Source organism: Dasypus novemcinctus, chromosome 3, assembly GCF_030445035.2.
Source record: "Dasypus novemcinctus isolate mDasNov1 chromosome 3, mDasNov1.1.hap2, whole genome shotgun sequence".
Lineage (NCBI taxonomy): Eukaryota > Metazoa > Chordata > Mammalia > Cingulata > Dasypodidae > Dasypus > Dasypus novemcinctus.
The window spans coordinates 147,064,421-147,081,642 of record NC_080675.1 but is presented as its reverse complement, the minus strand read 5'-3'; the positions used below and the strand labels follow the sequence as shown (position 1 = coordinate 147,081,642).

Here is a 17,222-nt window from a genome sequence, read left to right as displayed (position 1 = left end):
TTTTTCTTTTTTTTTTATTGACTTTGTAATAATATTACATTAAAAATATATATGTGAGGTCCCATTCAACCCCACCCCTCCACCCCCCCTCTCCCCCCCCCAACAACACTCGTTCCCATCATCATGACACATCCATTGGATTTGGTAAGTACATCTTTGGGCACCTCTGCACCTCATAGACAATGGTCCACATCATGGCCCATACTCTCCTCTATTCCATCCAGTGGGCCCTGTGAGGATCCACGATGTCCGGTGATCACCCCCGAGGCGCCATCCAGGGCAGCTCCACGTCCCAAATACGCTCCCACCTCTCATCTCTTCCTGCCCTTCCCCATACCCATCGTCCACCATGTCCACTTTTCCCAATCCAATGCCACCTCTTCTATGTGGACATTGGATTGGTTGTGTCCATTGCACCTCTATGTCAAGAGGAGGCTCAGATTCCACATGGATGCTGGCTGCCATCCTCCCATTTTCAGTTGTAATCACTCTAGGCTCCATGGTGTGGTGATTGTCCTTCTTCAACTCCATCTTAGCTGAGTGTGGTAAGTCCAATAAATCAGATTGTAGGTGCTGGAGTCTGTTGAGGCTCAGGACCTGGCTATCACATTATCAGTCCAGAGATTCAAATCCCCTAACTATATCTTAAACCCCAACGTTAACTGCACCTCCAGCAGATTAGTATGAAAGTCTTATGAAGGGAGATCCCATCTGAGTCCAGATTCATCACGCATAAACACCATTTCCAGAGAGGGGCCATCTGCCCTGGTAGTAAACCCCATCGGCCATGACCATAACTCTCATGGGTCTCTTTAGCCTTCATAGGAACCAATATCTGGTGGTTGTATCTGCTTTATCTGTCTCTCTGACTCTGCTCAGTTGTGCATGAGGGCAATCCTTCTGCCAGCCTCCAGACTCTTTTTTAGATACTCGTAGCCATATAAACTCATTTCTCCTTTCCATTTCCCCCTTACTTTAGGTCAAACAGCATTTTAAAGTCATGTTGTTTTATGTAGACATGGATATTCTGCTGATCCGCATTGAACCTTCCATATAAGGTCCTTTTCCAGTTGCATCATCAGTTGGTATTTGATAGTGGTCCCTCGTTGCCAGGGAGGCTCATCCCCGGGTGTCATGTCCCACACTGGAGGGAAGGCATTGCATTTACATGCTGAGTTTGGCTTCGAGACTGGCCACATTTGAGTAACATGAAGGCTGACAGGAGGAAATTCCCAGGCACAATGTTGCTCTAGGCCTTGTTCTTATTTTAGGTTTATCAGCTCACAAGCATAGTCCTTAGCATCAGGGGCTCACTGTTGAACCCTCACTCCCTCCCGGTCCCCGCCGCTGTACCTGGGAGACTATCGCTGCTCCCCTAGGGACCACGACAGAGCACCACTGGCCAGGAACCCAGTACCCCCCCTGCTGGGTTTTTAATTGTTGCCACTATGTGTATATCCAATCATTACCATGCACCCTGGACATATGTTCTGTACAGCTCCCTGCCAGCCATATATCACCTGTCATTGGTATCCCATACCAGTATCCCTCCATTGCCATTGTTGAAACACTCTGTGATCCAGAACTCCCCGAAATTTGAAGCCCAATATAATGTCATGGTCCCTTACTAGGGAATGGCATATAGCGATGGGTTTAAAGGATAGATAAAGAACTTGGATAAAGTTAGATAAAGAACTTAGATAAAGAATGTTGACTTGAAAAAATTCCTCATCCTATCCTTTTTTCCCCCCCCCCCCCTAATTATTCAGCGTTTCTTCGTAGGAGTCCTAGACCACAGCAATGCATATATATAATATACAACACTCCCATACATTCACCACAACACCTTTTTCCTTCCACAGCGATACTCTTACACCCTATTCACATCATATTTACTTAAGGTGATGTACAGAGTCTGAGATATTAGCTTTCTAACATGGTAATATCTGTGCTTACATTATGGTGCATACTTTATTATACACAGTTCTTTACATTTTTAGTTCTCCTATGTTTTACATTATGGTTTACATTATCAGTCTGTCGTCTCCTATATGTTATGGTGTAATATTACATGTTTTATATCCATCCTTGTGTACTCTCAAGAAACTCCTCCCTTGCCCCCCATTTACTTTGGTTCCACACATTTAACGTCCATTTTCCCTTCCACCTTGGTGCCCACAGTGACAGTCAACCTCCGTTTCCTGAGGAGCCACTTCCAGAGATAGATGGAATAGTGTTTAGGGCCTAACTTGCTCATCTGCCCCAATGCCCTGGGAGCCACCCTTTCTCTCGAGGGATAGAGTTCCCTCTATTTGGTGGCATTAGTCCTCCCCAGGATGTGGGTCCACCCCCACTCTCACTACTTGGGATTCTACCCCATGGTGTCACCCACTCTGGCAGAATGAGCATTTAGACATTCCCCAGGAGCCCTTCCTGCATCAGACCCTCCCCTCCGAGCATTCTAAACAGGTAACCCTCTTTATTATATTTTGATATTATTTTCTCGGCATTTTACTCTCCACCACCTCCTAACCCTCTCCTGTTTTCGTATGCTACCCCTCCCTCCCCCCACTTTTGGGCAACATTACCCAACCGTCCCTCCCCAGCCACCCTCAAACCCGTAAAGCCCCAACCAAAGGCAACCCCTTGCCCCCATTTTATCTCTTCTTTGTGTTCATACTTACCACCATCTCGTCTTAAGTTCCACCCCTGCAGACATCGGCTCATATCCTTCCTCCACCCTCCGATTTCCTGTAAGCCTATCGTTCAGTCTCTTGCTATCTAGGGCAGCTTGTTTATTTCATATCATTGAGGTCATGTAGTATTTGTCCTTCAATGTCTGGGTTGCTTCACTCAACATAAGGTTCTCAAGATTCATCCATGTTATCACATGTGTTTGTAGTGTGTTTGTTCTTACAGCCGAGTAGTATTCCATTGTGTGTATATACCACATTTTATTGATCCACTCATCTGTTGATGGGCATTTGGGTTGATTCCAACTTTTGGCAATAGTGAACAATGCTGCTATGAACATTGGTGTACATATATCGGTTTGTGTCCTTGTTTTCAGTTCTGCTGGGTATATACCCAGCAGTGGTATTGCTGGGTCATATGGCAAATCTATGGCTAGTTTTTTGAGAAACCACCATACTGTCCTCCAGAATGGTTGGATCCTTCCGCATTCCCACCAGCAGTGGATGAGTGTTCCCCTTCCTTCACATCCTCTCCAGCACTTGTATTCTTCTGTTTTTTTCATAGCTGCCAATCTTATGGGTGTAAGATGGTATCTCATTGTAGTTTTGATTTGCATTTCCCTGATAGCTAGAGATTTGGAACATTTTTTCATGTGCTTTCTTGCCATTTGTATTTCTTCTTCGGAGAAGTGTCTGTTTAAGTCTTTTTCCCATTTTTTAAATGGGTTGTTTATCTTTTTATTTTCAAGATATAGGAGTTCTTTATATATGCAAGTTATAAGTTTCTTATCAGATATATGATTGCCAAATATTTTCTCCCACTGTGTGGGCTCCCTTTTTACTTTCTTGACAAACTCCTTTGAGGTGCAGAAGGCTTTAATTTTGAGGAAGTCCCATTTATCTATTAGTTCTTTTGCTGCTCGTGCTTTTGGTGAGATATTCATAAATCCATTTCCTATTACAAGGTCCTGTAGATGTTTCCCTACACTGCTTTCTAAGGTTTTTATGGTCTTGGCTCTTATATTTAGGTCTTTGATCCATCTTGAGTTGATCTTTGTATAAGGTGTGAGATGGTAATCCTCTTTCATTTTTCTACATATGGCTATCCAGTTCTCCAGACACCATTTGTTGAATAGGCCACTGTCTCCCAATTGAGAGGGTTTGGTGGCTTTATCAAATATTATGTGGCTATATATGTGAGGTTCTATATCAGAGCTTTCAATTCGATTCCATTGGTCTATGTGTCTTTCCTTATGCCAATACCATGCTGTTTTCACCACCGTAGCTTTATAGTATGTTTTGAAGTCAGGTAGTGTGATTCCTCCAATTTCGTTTTTCTTTTTCAGTATGTCTTTGGCTATTCGGGGTCTCTTTCCTTTCCAAATAAATTTCATAGTTAGTTTTTCTAGTTCCTTAAAGAAGGCTGCGTTGATTTTTATTGGGATTGCATTGAATGTGTAGATCAATTTTGGTAGGATAGACATCTTAATAATGTTCAGTCTTCCTATCCATGAACAAGGAATAGTCTTCCATTTATTTAGGTTAGGCAGCCTTTATCTTGATTCAGCATTTGCTCTTTTACTGCTCTATTTTCTGGAGCATTGAGAATTATTTTTCAGCCAGTTTTTGCACGTTATTCAAAGCTTCTGTGTATGTTGGAGGGGAGGGTAGAGTGGGATGGAGCCAGGAAGCTTCTCATTTTGCCACCTTGATCATGGCATGGCCAGCTGTAACTTTCAAAGAGCATTGTTAGAAGTTTGCTGTGTGAGGAGATTGAAAAAGGAGTAGGGAGTGGGGATATAGACCAGTGATTTCCAAATATTCTGTGGACCAGCAATAACAGAATTACTTGGATTACTCTACTTCAGAACCACTATTGGGCCTGGAAATGTAGATTTTTAAAATGTTTGCCAGATGATTCTGATGAATGCTTGGGAATTACATATTTTTCAAGCAGTTAATTAAGGGCTGGCTTCCAGTGAAGAAGGATTTTTGACTTGTTATGTTGAGGCACACAGAACAATGAATGATAAAATAACAAAAATAGAAAACCAAATTGACATAAATGGACTAAAAAAAAGATAAGCTATTTTTTTTTTTTTTTTTTTTTTAAATAGCTCAGAAAGGGAATAGAAAACAAAGCAGGGAAACGGACTTGGCCCAATGGTTAGGGCGTCTGTCTACCACATGGGAGGTCCGCGGTTCAAACCCCGGGCCTCCTTGACCCGTGTGGAGCTGGCCCATGCGCAGTGCTGGTGCGTGCAAGGAGTGCCATGCCACGCAGGGGTGTCCCCCGCGTAGGGGAGCCCCACGTGCAAGGAGTGCGCCCCGTAAGGAGAGCTGCCCAGCGCGAAAGAAAGTGCAGCCTGCCCAGGAATGGCGCCGCCCACACTTCCCCTGCCGCTGACAACAGAAGCAGACAAAGAAACAAGACGCAGCAAATAGACACAGAGAACAGACAACCGGGGAGGGGGGGAAATTAAATAAGTAAATAAATCTTTAAAAAAAAAGAAAACAAAGCAGTGAGTGAGGCTAAGGCCGGGAGCCTGCAGGCAAAAGTGGTGCAGAGATTTTGTTTTCTTTGCTGTAATAGTGTTAGTTGGAATTGGGCGCATTGTTGGAAACCATGGGCAGGGATAGAGCTTCTCTGTTGAAAAGATGTTTCTAAGTTTAGTTCTAGGTCTGCCATATTGTACAACTTTAGGAGTCAGATTGTATTTATGCAGTGCATTTCATGGAGTGGTGCAGTGCATGGCCTACATGTCTGTAAGTAGTAACTTCTGCTGACTGCTGCCAGAGGCCATTTTTTAATGAAGTCTTTTATCTAGTAATTCAGGAGAACACAAACATAGCTTTATAGCTAGGAACCTGCTGTCTTAGGACATTTCCTTTCTCTTGATGCAGGGCAGAATATCCTGACTCAAAAAAAGCAACTAAGCGAGCGTCCGCAGAGACACTGATGCAGGGAGGCCTCGTCCTGGGGTCAGTGGTAAACAAGCAGGTGCACTGGAAGGAGGCATATGGTTGCGGTTTTGCATACAGGACTAAGATCACGTCTCAAAGCAAAACCAGACAGAATGATGTAAATCTGTAACTTTTCCCAGAGACAAAAAGTTTGATATCCATGAGCAGTTGTCTGAGAAAGGAGCCATGAAGGCCTTGCACCTGCTAAGCTGTGGTTTATTAGCCGCTGAAATGAAGGACAAGTTGGATGTGCTTGAGACAACACAGGACTGAGAGTTGTACATACCCTCCTCACAAGACCTTTGGCATCAACTTTTTTTTTTTTAACTTCTTTTTCTTTTCCCTCTTCTCTCTCTTTGCCTCTATTTATTTATTTATACTTTTTAAATGATACCTAGATTATATAAATGTTACATAAAAATATCCTTCCCCCTTAAAAACCCTAGTTGCCATGAACTGGTTTGGGGAAGATTTCCATAGTTCCTTGCTTGTATACTCCCAATAAATCACTTTTTCACTAAAAAAAAAAAATCAACTACAAAAGAAGTGTTTATTAGATCACTAGGGAAATTTTAACATCAATTGATTAATATTAAAAATTGTTACTTTTAGAAGGTATGATTATATTATAGTATTAGTGTTAAAAAAAGTACTAAATAGTATGTTCTCAGTAAATGTTTATATGAAAAACAAAAAGATATTCAATAAAAATATACACCTATAAAGCTTCAATAAAAATATACACTCGTAAAGCAAAATTGTCAAACAAAGCCATCTGATGCTAAGAAAAATACACAATAGATCAGCTATCAGAGGTTTGTTCTTGGTGACATAAAATATTAGTTTGAAAAATACTAAATTATATATTTAAGATTTTAAAAGAGATGAGGGAAGGAATAATATTCCTTAAATGAAAATAAATAGCAAATGGATATGAAAATGACAGAAATGTTAGAAATGAAATACATAGTTTTTTTTTCCTATCAGTCAAGATTTTGTTTTTAACAAGTCAAGTTTATTGATATATATTAATAAAGCATACAGTTCATCCAAAGTGAACCATCAAAGGTATTTGGTATAATCACATATTTGTGCATTTAACACTTCAATTATTATTTGAGCATTTTAGAAATGAAATTTATAGTTATTGAAATAAAGTATATGTGGTGTCCATGTCCACAATTTAATATGTCAGTTTTTTTCTAAAACTATATGAAATTAATGCAGTGTCAGTAAAAATGCCAAAATGTTTTTCATGTTAGTTGACACTCTGCTCTTAAAATACATAATCTAGAGTATTTAGCCAAAGGTAAATAAGTAATAGATTGAGTTGACATAACCTTTAGATATCAGAACTTATTGTAGAACAATAGTAATTAAGATGAACTCAGGGATGGACAAATAGACCACTGCAACAGAATATAGAGCCCAGCGCAGATTGATACGTTTGTATATGGAAGATTGTTACCTGACAAAGGAGGTATTTGTAAAATTAATGGGGGAAAGAATAGACTATTCAAAATGATGTTGGTTCATTTGCTTATTGGAATTCGAGTGAAAAAAATCAAGCCTTATCTCACAGCATACATGAAAACAAATTCTCTGTACATTAAAGATCTACATGAGAAAAGGAAAACTTATACCTTTAGAAAGAAAGGATAATACTTTAGGTCCTCAGGATAAGGTAGGATTTTTAAAAAGTGCACCCAGGGGAACAGATGTGGCAGTTGGGTGCCCACCTCCCACATGGGAGGTCTCTTGTAAAGAAAGAAAAGAGCATATAACGAACAGAAAGACGAGGGAGCCATCTCGGGTGGTGGAGGAAGATTAAAAGAAAAAAAAAGTATACTCCTAGATAATAGTGTGTGTGAATTTTAAGCCAGACTGCCCTGCTTCAAATCTCAGTTTTAATCACATTCTAGTTTTGAGTTTGGGCAAGTTATGTAATCTTTCTACATTTGTTCCCTCATTTGCAAAATGAGGATGATGATAAAAGAATCCTCATTTTAGAAGTTGTGAGGATTAAATGAATTAAATTAAATCACTCTTTTCTCAGTGAGGTATAAAAATTGAAATCAATCTTCTAGAGGTGGGATTGAGAAGATTGGAAGGGTATACAGATGACTTGTTAGGAGTGGAATGAGGATAGATTAAAACGGTAGGTCAGTAACAGTGAGAGACAACATAAGGTTGAGTAAAATTCGTAGTGGTGCAAGTCAGCCTCGTTGTATAATTTTGCCAAACTTTGTATAATTTTGCCAAGCTTTGTTTAGCAACCCAGGGCCTACTTTTTTTTTTTGTCCCTGCCAAACCCTCTTCACCTCCCCACTCCAGAGGAGAGTCAGAACCTGGAATTCCTGAAACTATGTCCATCTCTGTAACAGGTCTCTTTTGTGTGTTCTCCTGGTAAATCTAACTTTATCTAGTTTAATTTCTCTATTTATCTCATCTCATCTTCTTACTGTCTTTAATGAATTTCACAAAATTTTTGCTTCTTTGATGGTATTTTTATTTTTGTTTTATCCTTAAGATATTTTGAATGCAGGGTGATTAGATTTGAGTGCTTATTCTGACTATCTTAGTCCAGCCTTTGGTGATGGTCTTCAACTCTAAGGCGAGGACTTGGTTCTAGTCCCAGGTACTCTGGAAACATTTGAGATAGCAGGGGACAAAATTACTGATTTTGTATGCTTTGAAATCTAAATTATTAATATAATAAAATATTAAAGTGTTTTCTTGCTAGTTGTTATTTCATTTCCCAGATTTGGACAATAAAATGTAATATCATGTGGTCTCAATGAGACTGTTTTCAAGACTGTTGCTCTACTAAGAGTTAGGATTTTGTGTTCTAAAAGATTTAATCAACATGATTGTTAAATCTTTTTTTCTTGAGCATCAGAAAGTAATGTGTCTTACATTTTCTTTTATGTTACAGTTCTTTTGCCAAGAAAATGTTTTGCACAATGTTGAACATGTATTATCTATGCTGATGGGACAGGATCCAATATGAATGTAAGTGATGGAGGAAGACGACGTTTTGAGGAAAATGAGCTCACATTACATATATATCCTGGGACAATTTCAGAAGGGACAATTTACTGTCCAATTCCTGCCAGAAAAAATTCCACAGCTGCTGAGGTAATTGACTCTCTTATACATAGGCTTCATCTTGACAAAACAAAATGTTATGTTCTAGCAGAGGTAAAGGAATTTGGTGGAGAAGAATGGATACTCAATCCAACGGACTGTCCAGTTCAGCGAATGATGTTGTGGCCCCGAATGGCTCTGGAAAATCGCTTGAGTGGAGAGGACTACCGCTTTCTTCTGAGAGAAAAAAATCTTGATGGATCAATACATTATGGTAGTCTTCAGTCATGGCTGCGGGTGACAGAAGAACGTCGCAGGATGATGGAACGAGGTTTTCTTCCACAGCCGCAACAGAAAGACTTTGATGATTTATGTAGCTTACCTGATTTGAATGAGAAAACTCTGTTAGAAAACTTACGAAATCGCTTTAAGCATGAAAAAATTTATACCTATGTTGGCAGTATTCTAATAGCTATTAACCCATTCAAGTTTCTTCCTATTTATAACCCTAAGTATGTCAAGATGTATGATAACCACCAGTTGGGAAAACTTGAGCCCCACATTTATGCTGTGGCGGATGTAGCTTATCATGCCATGCTTCAGCACAGAAAGAATCAGTGCATTGTGATTTCAGGAGAGAGTGGTTCAGGAAAGACTCAAAGCACAAACTTTCTTATTCACCACCTTACTGCTCTAAGTCAGAAAGGATTTGCCAGTGGAGTAGAACAGATTATTCTTGGAGCTGGACCAGTACTGGAGGTAAGAGTATAGAAATACTTTTCTTGCTCTTAAACACATCTTTAAAGGACTTTAAAAAAAAATTGGTAAATGTGAGAATGTGAAATGACACTAAATAGAATTAAAAACATCATTTTTAATTATCAAAGGAAACTGTACCTTGTAAATTCTAGTATTGACATGATAAATGTACATATTCACCTCAGAAAAGCGAAAGTGGCAGTGTGGAATATTGAAGGGAGAAGGTATGTGATACTGGTAATTTTTTTTCAATAGGTATCTCTTGGCTATAGTGATAACAAAGAAAAAGATGACAAATCATATCTCCCTTTGAGGGGAGAAAATACTGGGTAGGATTGCTATTTGTAGAAGTGACTGTAACTGGGTTGTAGATATAGGTGGTTAGGGTAAATATTCCTTGCCAATGTATTTGTATCTCTCCAACTTCAACATCTATATCTAGCATTGAAACTCTGAGGGTTCACTTGTTTTTTTTGAAAGATTTATTTATTTCTCTCCTCCCCCTGGTTGTTTGCACTTGCTGTGTCTGTTCATCACTTGTTTCTTTAGGAGGCATGGTGAACTGAACCTGGGACCTCCGATGTGGAAGGAAGGCACCTAATTATTTGAGCCATCTCCATTCCCTGCTTTGTTTTGTCTCTCATTATGTTTTTCTTCTTGTGTCTCTTGTTTTGTCATCTTGTTGTGTCAGCTTGCCTTGCCTGCCTATTGCACCAGCTCATTGTCTTCTTTAGGAGGTATCGGGAACCAAACCACGGACCTCGTGTGGTAGTTAGGAGCCCAACAGCATGAACCACATCCACTTCCCCTAAGGGCTCACTTTTGAAAGTACTATAGAGAATATAGGAAAAAATGTTTAGTTTTAGAAGTTATGCTTAACTAATTTAGAAAGGAAATACTATTTTTGTTTTAGACCTGAAAATAAAAGGCAACATTGCTTAGTTGTTTTTTTAAAATAGATTTTGTGAGGTATAATTGATATATAGTAAACTACACATATTTAAAGTGTACAATTTGATAAATTTTGGCATATGTATGTACCCATGAAACTACCACCAAAGTAATGATAGAATGAACATATCTGTTATCCCCCCCAAATTTCTGTCTCTTTGAATCCCTGTTTTATATCCCTTTTAGTCAACCCATCCATAAGCAGCCACTGATGTCCTTTTCATTGCCATAGATTGGTTTGCATTTTCTAGAATTTTATATAAATGGAATTGTATAGTACTTTTTTGTTGTTGTTCTTTCATTTAGGGTAATTATTTTAATATTCATGTTTCCGCATGTGTCAGTAATGCCTTCCTTTTTATTGTTGAGTAGTGTTCAATTGTATGGATATGCCACAGTTTGTTTATCCATTCACAGTTAATGGACATTTGAGTTGTTTTCATATTTTAACTATTCCACATAAAGCTATGAGTGAGTCTTTGTGTGGAGGTATACTTTATTTTGGATAAATGCCTAGGACTGGAATGAATGGGTCATATGTCTGCTAAAATCTATTGTCCGGTTTTTTTGGGGGGAGGGTTTTGTTTTCTTCTTGTTGAGCTTTGAGAGTTCTTTGTTTTCAGTGGTTTTAAATCCTTTATCAGATAAATGCTTTGCACACATTTTTCCCCCAATCTATTGCTAGGCTCTTCATCCTCTTAACAGTGTCTTTTGAAGAGCAGAAATGAAGTCCATTTTATCCATTTTTCCTTTTATGGATTGTGATTTTGGTACCATGTCTAAGAAGACTTTTTTCTAAGTCAAGCTCACAAAGATTTTCTCCTATGGTTTCTCCTAGTAGTTTTATAGTTTTAGATTTTTTATTTAGGTCTGTGATTTATTTTGATATCATATTTGTATTTAAGGTGAAATATGGATCCAGGTTAGTTTGTATATGACTACTCAGCTTTGTCAGCACGATTTGTTATGTCCTTTCTTCACCTCATTGCCTTTGTAAAAAATCGTTTGTCCATATATGTGTATATGGATTTATTTTTGGACTCTCTCTTCTATTCAACAGAAGGTCATCTTTAATTTCTCTCTGCAATGTTTTCAATGTACAGGTCTTTCACATCTTTGGTTGATTTATTTCTAAGTATTTGTTTGATGCTGTAATGGTTTGAAGCTATATGGACCCCATAAAATCATGTTATTATAGCTAATTCATTCCTGTGGGTATAAACTTATCATTTAAGTAAGGCCCTTTGATCAGGTTACTTTAGTTATGTCCTTTTTTTTTTTTTTGGAGGTACTAGGGCTGTGGATTGAACCTGGGACCTTGTATATGAGAAGCTGGCACTCAACCACTGAGCTACATTGGCTCCCCTGAATTGGTTTTTCTGTTTGTGCTTGTTTGCTTTTTTTGTTTTTAGGAGGCACTGGGAACCGAACCCAGGACCTCCCATATGGTAAGCAGGCGCTCAACCATTGACCCACATCCATTCCCTAGTTACGTCCTTTTGATTAAGGCATGGCCAAAGTGGCTTTTAATCCTCTTACCGTGTCCTTCATAAGAGATGAAATTCAGTCAAAGAGAGAGAAAGCCATGGAAGCCAGAAGCTGAAAGCAGTAACACCTGGAATAGAAGGGAGAACCAGCAGATACTGCCAGATGCCTTGCCATGTGACAGAGGAGTCCAGGATCGAAGCAGCCAGTCTTTGGGATGAAAGCATTGCCCTGATGATGCCTTGATTTGGACATTTTCTATGAGCCCAAACTTGTAAACTTTTGTGCTAATCATGTTAGTCAGAGTTCTCTAGGGATACAGATCCAACAGGAGGTATCTGTAAATAGTATGAGATTTTATAAAATAGTATGTGACTTTAGGGATGCATGAGTCGAAATTTTGTAGGGCAGCTTGCAAGCCAGGAACTCTCACGAAGGTCTTCAATGAGTTCGCCAGGAGACGCTTGCTGTCTGAAATAGAGGTGGGAATTCTCTCCCTGAATGCTGTGAAATGACTTTTCCTTTCAGCTCATTTAACTCTCCTTTTAACTCATTGCTGAAGACAGTCTCCTCGGTTGATTGTTGATGTAATAAGCCATAGCTGCAATAAGTTCATTGATGATTAAAGTCCAGGAAATGTCCTTGCATTACAATTAGCCTCGTGCTTGCTTGACCAAATAACTGAGTACATTACCTGGCCAGGATGACATTGCACTAATAAATCCCCATTGTAAAAGCTAACTCATTTCTGATATATTGCTTTTGGCAACCTAGTATACTAAAAGAGATGCTATTATAAGTGATGTTAAATTTTTAAATTTTGGGAAGCGGACTTGGCCCAGTGGTTAGGGCGTCCTTCTACCACATGGGAGATCCTCAGTTCAAACCCCGGGCCTCCTTAACCCATGTGGAGCTGGCCCATGCGCAGTGCTGATGCACACAAGGAGTACCCTGCCACGCAGGTTGTCCCCTATGTAGGGGAGCCCCACGCGCAAGGAGTGCGCCCCATAAGGAGAGCCGCCCAGAGTGAAAGTGCAGCCTGCCTAAGAATGGCGCTGCCCACACCGAGAGCTGACACAAGATGATGCAACAAAAAGAAACACAGATTCCTGTGCCGCTCACAACAACAGAAGCGGACAAAGAAGAAGACACAGCAAATAGACACAGAGAACAGACAACTGGGGCAGAGTAGGGGGAAGGGGAGAGAAAGAAAAAATTTTTAAATTTTCAGTTTGTGCCAGTGCAGATAGAGATCTTGGTATATTGATTTTGTATTACGTAACCTGAATAGGCTCACATATAAGTGTTCATAACTTTTTGATGATTTTATTGGATTTCCCATATAGGTAATCATATGTATGAGTGAAGAAAATTTTATGTCTTCCTTTTCCAATCTGGGTGCCTTTTTCCCCATTGGTGATTATCGTGGTTGCTTCAGTATAATGCTGAAAAGGAGTGATGAACATCCTTGACTTGTTCTGACCTTAAGAGGAAATCTTTCAATCTTAAACCTTTGAATATGATTTAGGTTGTCATGATGCCCCCAAAGGCCTGTCCAGGTCCTAATCCCTGGTCCTATGGATGTGAACTTATTTGTAAATACTATCTTTTAAGATGTTACTCATTCAGATGTGGTCAGACAGAATCACAGTGGGCCTTAATCACAGGACTGGAGTCCTTATAAGCAGAGGACATATCTAAGAGCAGTAGGAAACAGATGGAAAGAGAAACAGGCATGTGACAGGGGTAGAAATTGAGTTATGGATTGCTGGCAAGGTATCACCAAAATGTTACAGACTGGTATAATCAGAAAGAAATGTCAGTGTTAGATTGTGTATATGGTAACAATAAAAAATAAAAAATCCATGGAACTGCACTATATAAAAAATGAATCCTAAGTTAAACCATGGACTTTAATTAATGGTACAGTTATAAAAATGTGCTCTCATCAGTTGTAACAGATGTTCCATACCAATGCAAGATGGTATTTTATGTATGATTGTTCTGTAAACCCACAGCTTTAATAAAGGAAAAAAAAAGTCAAGATAAAAAAATAAGAAGATCCTGTCGACACCTTGATTTTGAACTTGTAGCCCTCAAAACTGTGATACCATAAATTCCTGTTGTTTAAGCCAGCTAGTCAGTGGTACTTTACTGTAGCACCCATGGCAAAGTAAGATACCTTCTATTCCTAGTTTTCTGTTTGTTTGTTTGTTTTTTTTAATCATGAAAAGATGTTGGATTTTTGAAATGTTTTTTTCTGCGTCAGTTGAAATAATCATGTGGTTTTTTTCTTGTTTTATTAAGGTGGTGTGTTACATTGATTGATTTTCTTATGTTAAACCACCCTTGCTTTCATGGGATAAATCCCACTTGATCATGGTGTATAATCCTTTTAATGTGCTGTATAATTAGATTGGTTAGTATTTCGATTTGTTATTTTGATGAGAATTTTCTTGTTATATTTATAAAGAATTTTGCCGGTAGTTTTCTTTTCTTGTGATGTTTTTGGTCTTGGTATCTGGGTAATACTAGTCTCATAGAATGAGTTAGGCAGTTTTCCTTCTTCTGTTTTGTTGGAAGGAGTTAAGAAGGCTTGGTGTTATCTTTCTCTAAATGTTCGGTGGAAGTCACCAGTGAAGCCTCTGGTGCTGGAATTTTCTTTGTTGGAAGGTTTCTTTTTTTTAAACAAATCAATTTTATTGATACATATTACTAAACAAACAGTTCACCTAAAGTGTACAGTCAATGGTATTTGCCATAATCTCATAGTTGTGCATCTATTACTTCATTAATTTTTAGAGCATTTTCATTATTTGAATAATACTAATAAACAAAAAATAGACAAACAAAATTGCTCACCTCTCCCTCTATGCTTCCCTTACTGTATGTAGCTGCTGTTTCTGGCTATTCTATACAAGTGTATCATCAGTGGCTTTTAGTATAATCGCAATGTTGTACCATCATCAATTTCAACAATTTTAGAACAAGTTCATTACTCCAAAAAGAAAAACTCCACACCTCTTAGTATTCCTTCCTTGCCCACATAACTGCTAATCTCCTTTCATCTTTATAAATTGATTTATATTTACATTTTATATAAATGGAATCATATATTATGTAGTACTCTGTGTCTGGTCTCTTCACTTAGTATAATGTTTTTTTTTTTTTGTCTGATATTAACATTTTGTACTATTAACTTTTGTTCAGCTTCAAAGAAAAGTGATCTTATATATGCAATTCTATCCATATTCATATTTCACATAACATATTTATATTTGATGGAAGGTTTTTGATTACTGATTTGTCTCTTTTACTTGTTATAGGTCAATTTTCTATTTCTTTTAGAATCAATTTAGGTAAATTGTGTATTTTTAGGAATTTGTCCATATCATCCAGGTTATCTAATTTGTTGGCATATACTTGTTCACAGTCTTCTTCTATAATCCTTTTTATTTTTGTAAGGTAGGTAGTTATGCCTTCACTTTCATGACTGACTTAGTTATCGTGTCTTTTTTTTCCCTATGCATGTCAATTTTGAGGAACTTTGTGTTCCTGTCTTTTGAAGTGTTTTCAAAGGATGCTGAATTTTGTCGAATGCCTTTTCTGCGTTAAGATGATTATGTGGTTTTTCTCTTCAATTTGTTACTGTAGTGTATTATATTAATTGAGATTCTTATGTTGAACCGTCCTTGCACACCAAGAATAAATCTCTCTTGGTATTGGTTTATAATTCTTTTGATATGCTGTTGGATTCTATTTGCAAGTATTTTGTTGAGAATTTTTGCATCTTAGGTTTGTTGAGAGATTGGTCTGTAATTTTCTTTTCTTTTATCTATTGGTCTCTGGTATTAGGGTGATGTTGGCTTCATAGAAATGTGTAGGGTAATTTCCCCTCTTCTTCAATTTTTTGGAAGAGTATAAACAGAATAGGTGTTAATTCTTCTTGAAATGCTTGGTAGAATTCACCTGTGAAGCCATTTGTTCTGGACTTTTCTTTGTTGGGAGATTGCTGATGATAATGTTTCAAGCTTTTTAAATGTGATTGGTTTGTTGAGTTCTTGTATTTCTTGTAGAGTCAATGAAGGTTGTTTTTGCATTTCCAGGAATTTGTCCATTTTCATCATTTGTCCTAGACGAAAACCCAGGTTCTTTAGTTTGTTGGCATGTACTTTCTCATAGTATCTTCTAATGATCCTTTTTGTTTCTGTGGGGTCATTCATAACTTACCCCCTTTCATTTATGATTTTATTTGTCTCTTCTCTTTTTTTTTTAGTCCAGGGTTTGACATTATTATTATTATTATTTTTACAATTTATTTCTCTCCCCTTCCCCCCCACCCCCACCCTAGTTGTCTGTTCTATGTGTCCATTTGCTGCATGTTCTTTTTTTTTTTTTTTTTTTGTCCGATTCTGTTGTTATCAGCGGCACCGGGAATCTGTGTCTCTTTTTGTTGCATCATCTTGCTGTGTCAGCTCTCTGTGTGTGTGGCGCCATTCCTGGGCAGGCTGAACTTCTTTTGTGCTGGGTGGCTCTCCTTATCGGGCACACTCCTTGCGCATGGGGCTCCCCTACGCGGGGGACATCCCTGCATGGCACGGCACTCGTTGCGCGCTTCAGCACTGCATGTGGGCCAGCTCTACATGGGTCAAGGAGGCCTGGGGTTTGAACCATGGACCTCCCATATGGTAGACGGACACCCTATCCACTGGGCCAAGCCCGCTTCCCGACAATATTTTTTTTAAAAAAAGATTTATTTATTTATTTCTCTCCCCTCCCACCACCACCCCGGTTGTCTGTTATCTGTGTCTATTTGCTGCGTGTTCTTCTTTGTCCGCCTCTGTTGTTGTCAGCGGCACGGGAATCTGTGTTTCTTTTTGTTGCGTCATCTTGTGTCAGCTCTCTGTGTGTGCGGTGCCATTCTTGGGCAGGCTACACTTTCTTTTGCGCTGAGTGGCTCTTCTTATGGGGCACACTCCTTGCGCGTGGGGCTCCCTTATGCGGGGGACACCCGTGCATGGCATGGCACTCCTTGTGCGCATCAGCACTGCGCATGGGCCATCTCCACACAGGTCAAGGAGGCCCAGGGTTTGAACCGTGGACCTCCCATGTGGTAGGTGAACGCCCTATCCATTGGGCCAAGTCTGCTTCCTCCCATAAGTTTTGATAAGTTATCTTCTCTTTTTCATTTGTCTCAATATATTTACTGATTTCACTTGCAGTTTCTTCTTTGACCACAGATTGTTTAAGTGTGTTGTTTAACTTCCACATATTTGTGCATTT

At 38.8% G+C, this 17,222-nt stretch overlaps 1 protein-coding gene across 3 annotated transcripts in view; it reads left to right on the top strand.

Annotated features, from left to right (window-relative positions):
* Positions 1-17,222, top strand: part of MYO9A (myosin IXA) — a 391,855-nt gene that overhangs the window by 63,978 nt on the left and 310,655 nt on the right. For all 3 annotated transcript variants that reach the window (XM_058294436.2, XM_071214269.1, XM_058294435.2), the window contains exon 2: positions 8,593-9,503. In XM_058294436.2, the coding sequence (XP_058150419.1) occupies positions 8,664-9,503 (840 nt within the window). In that variant the 5' untranslated portion in view covers positions 8,593-8,663. The remainder of the gene's footprint in view (positions 1-8,592; positions 9,504-17,222) is intronic.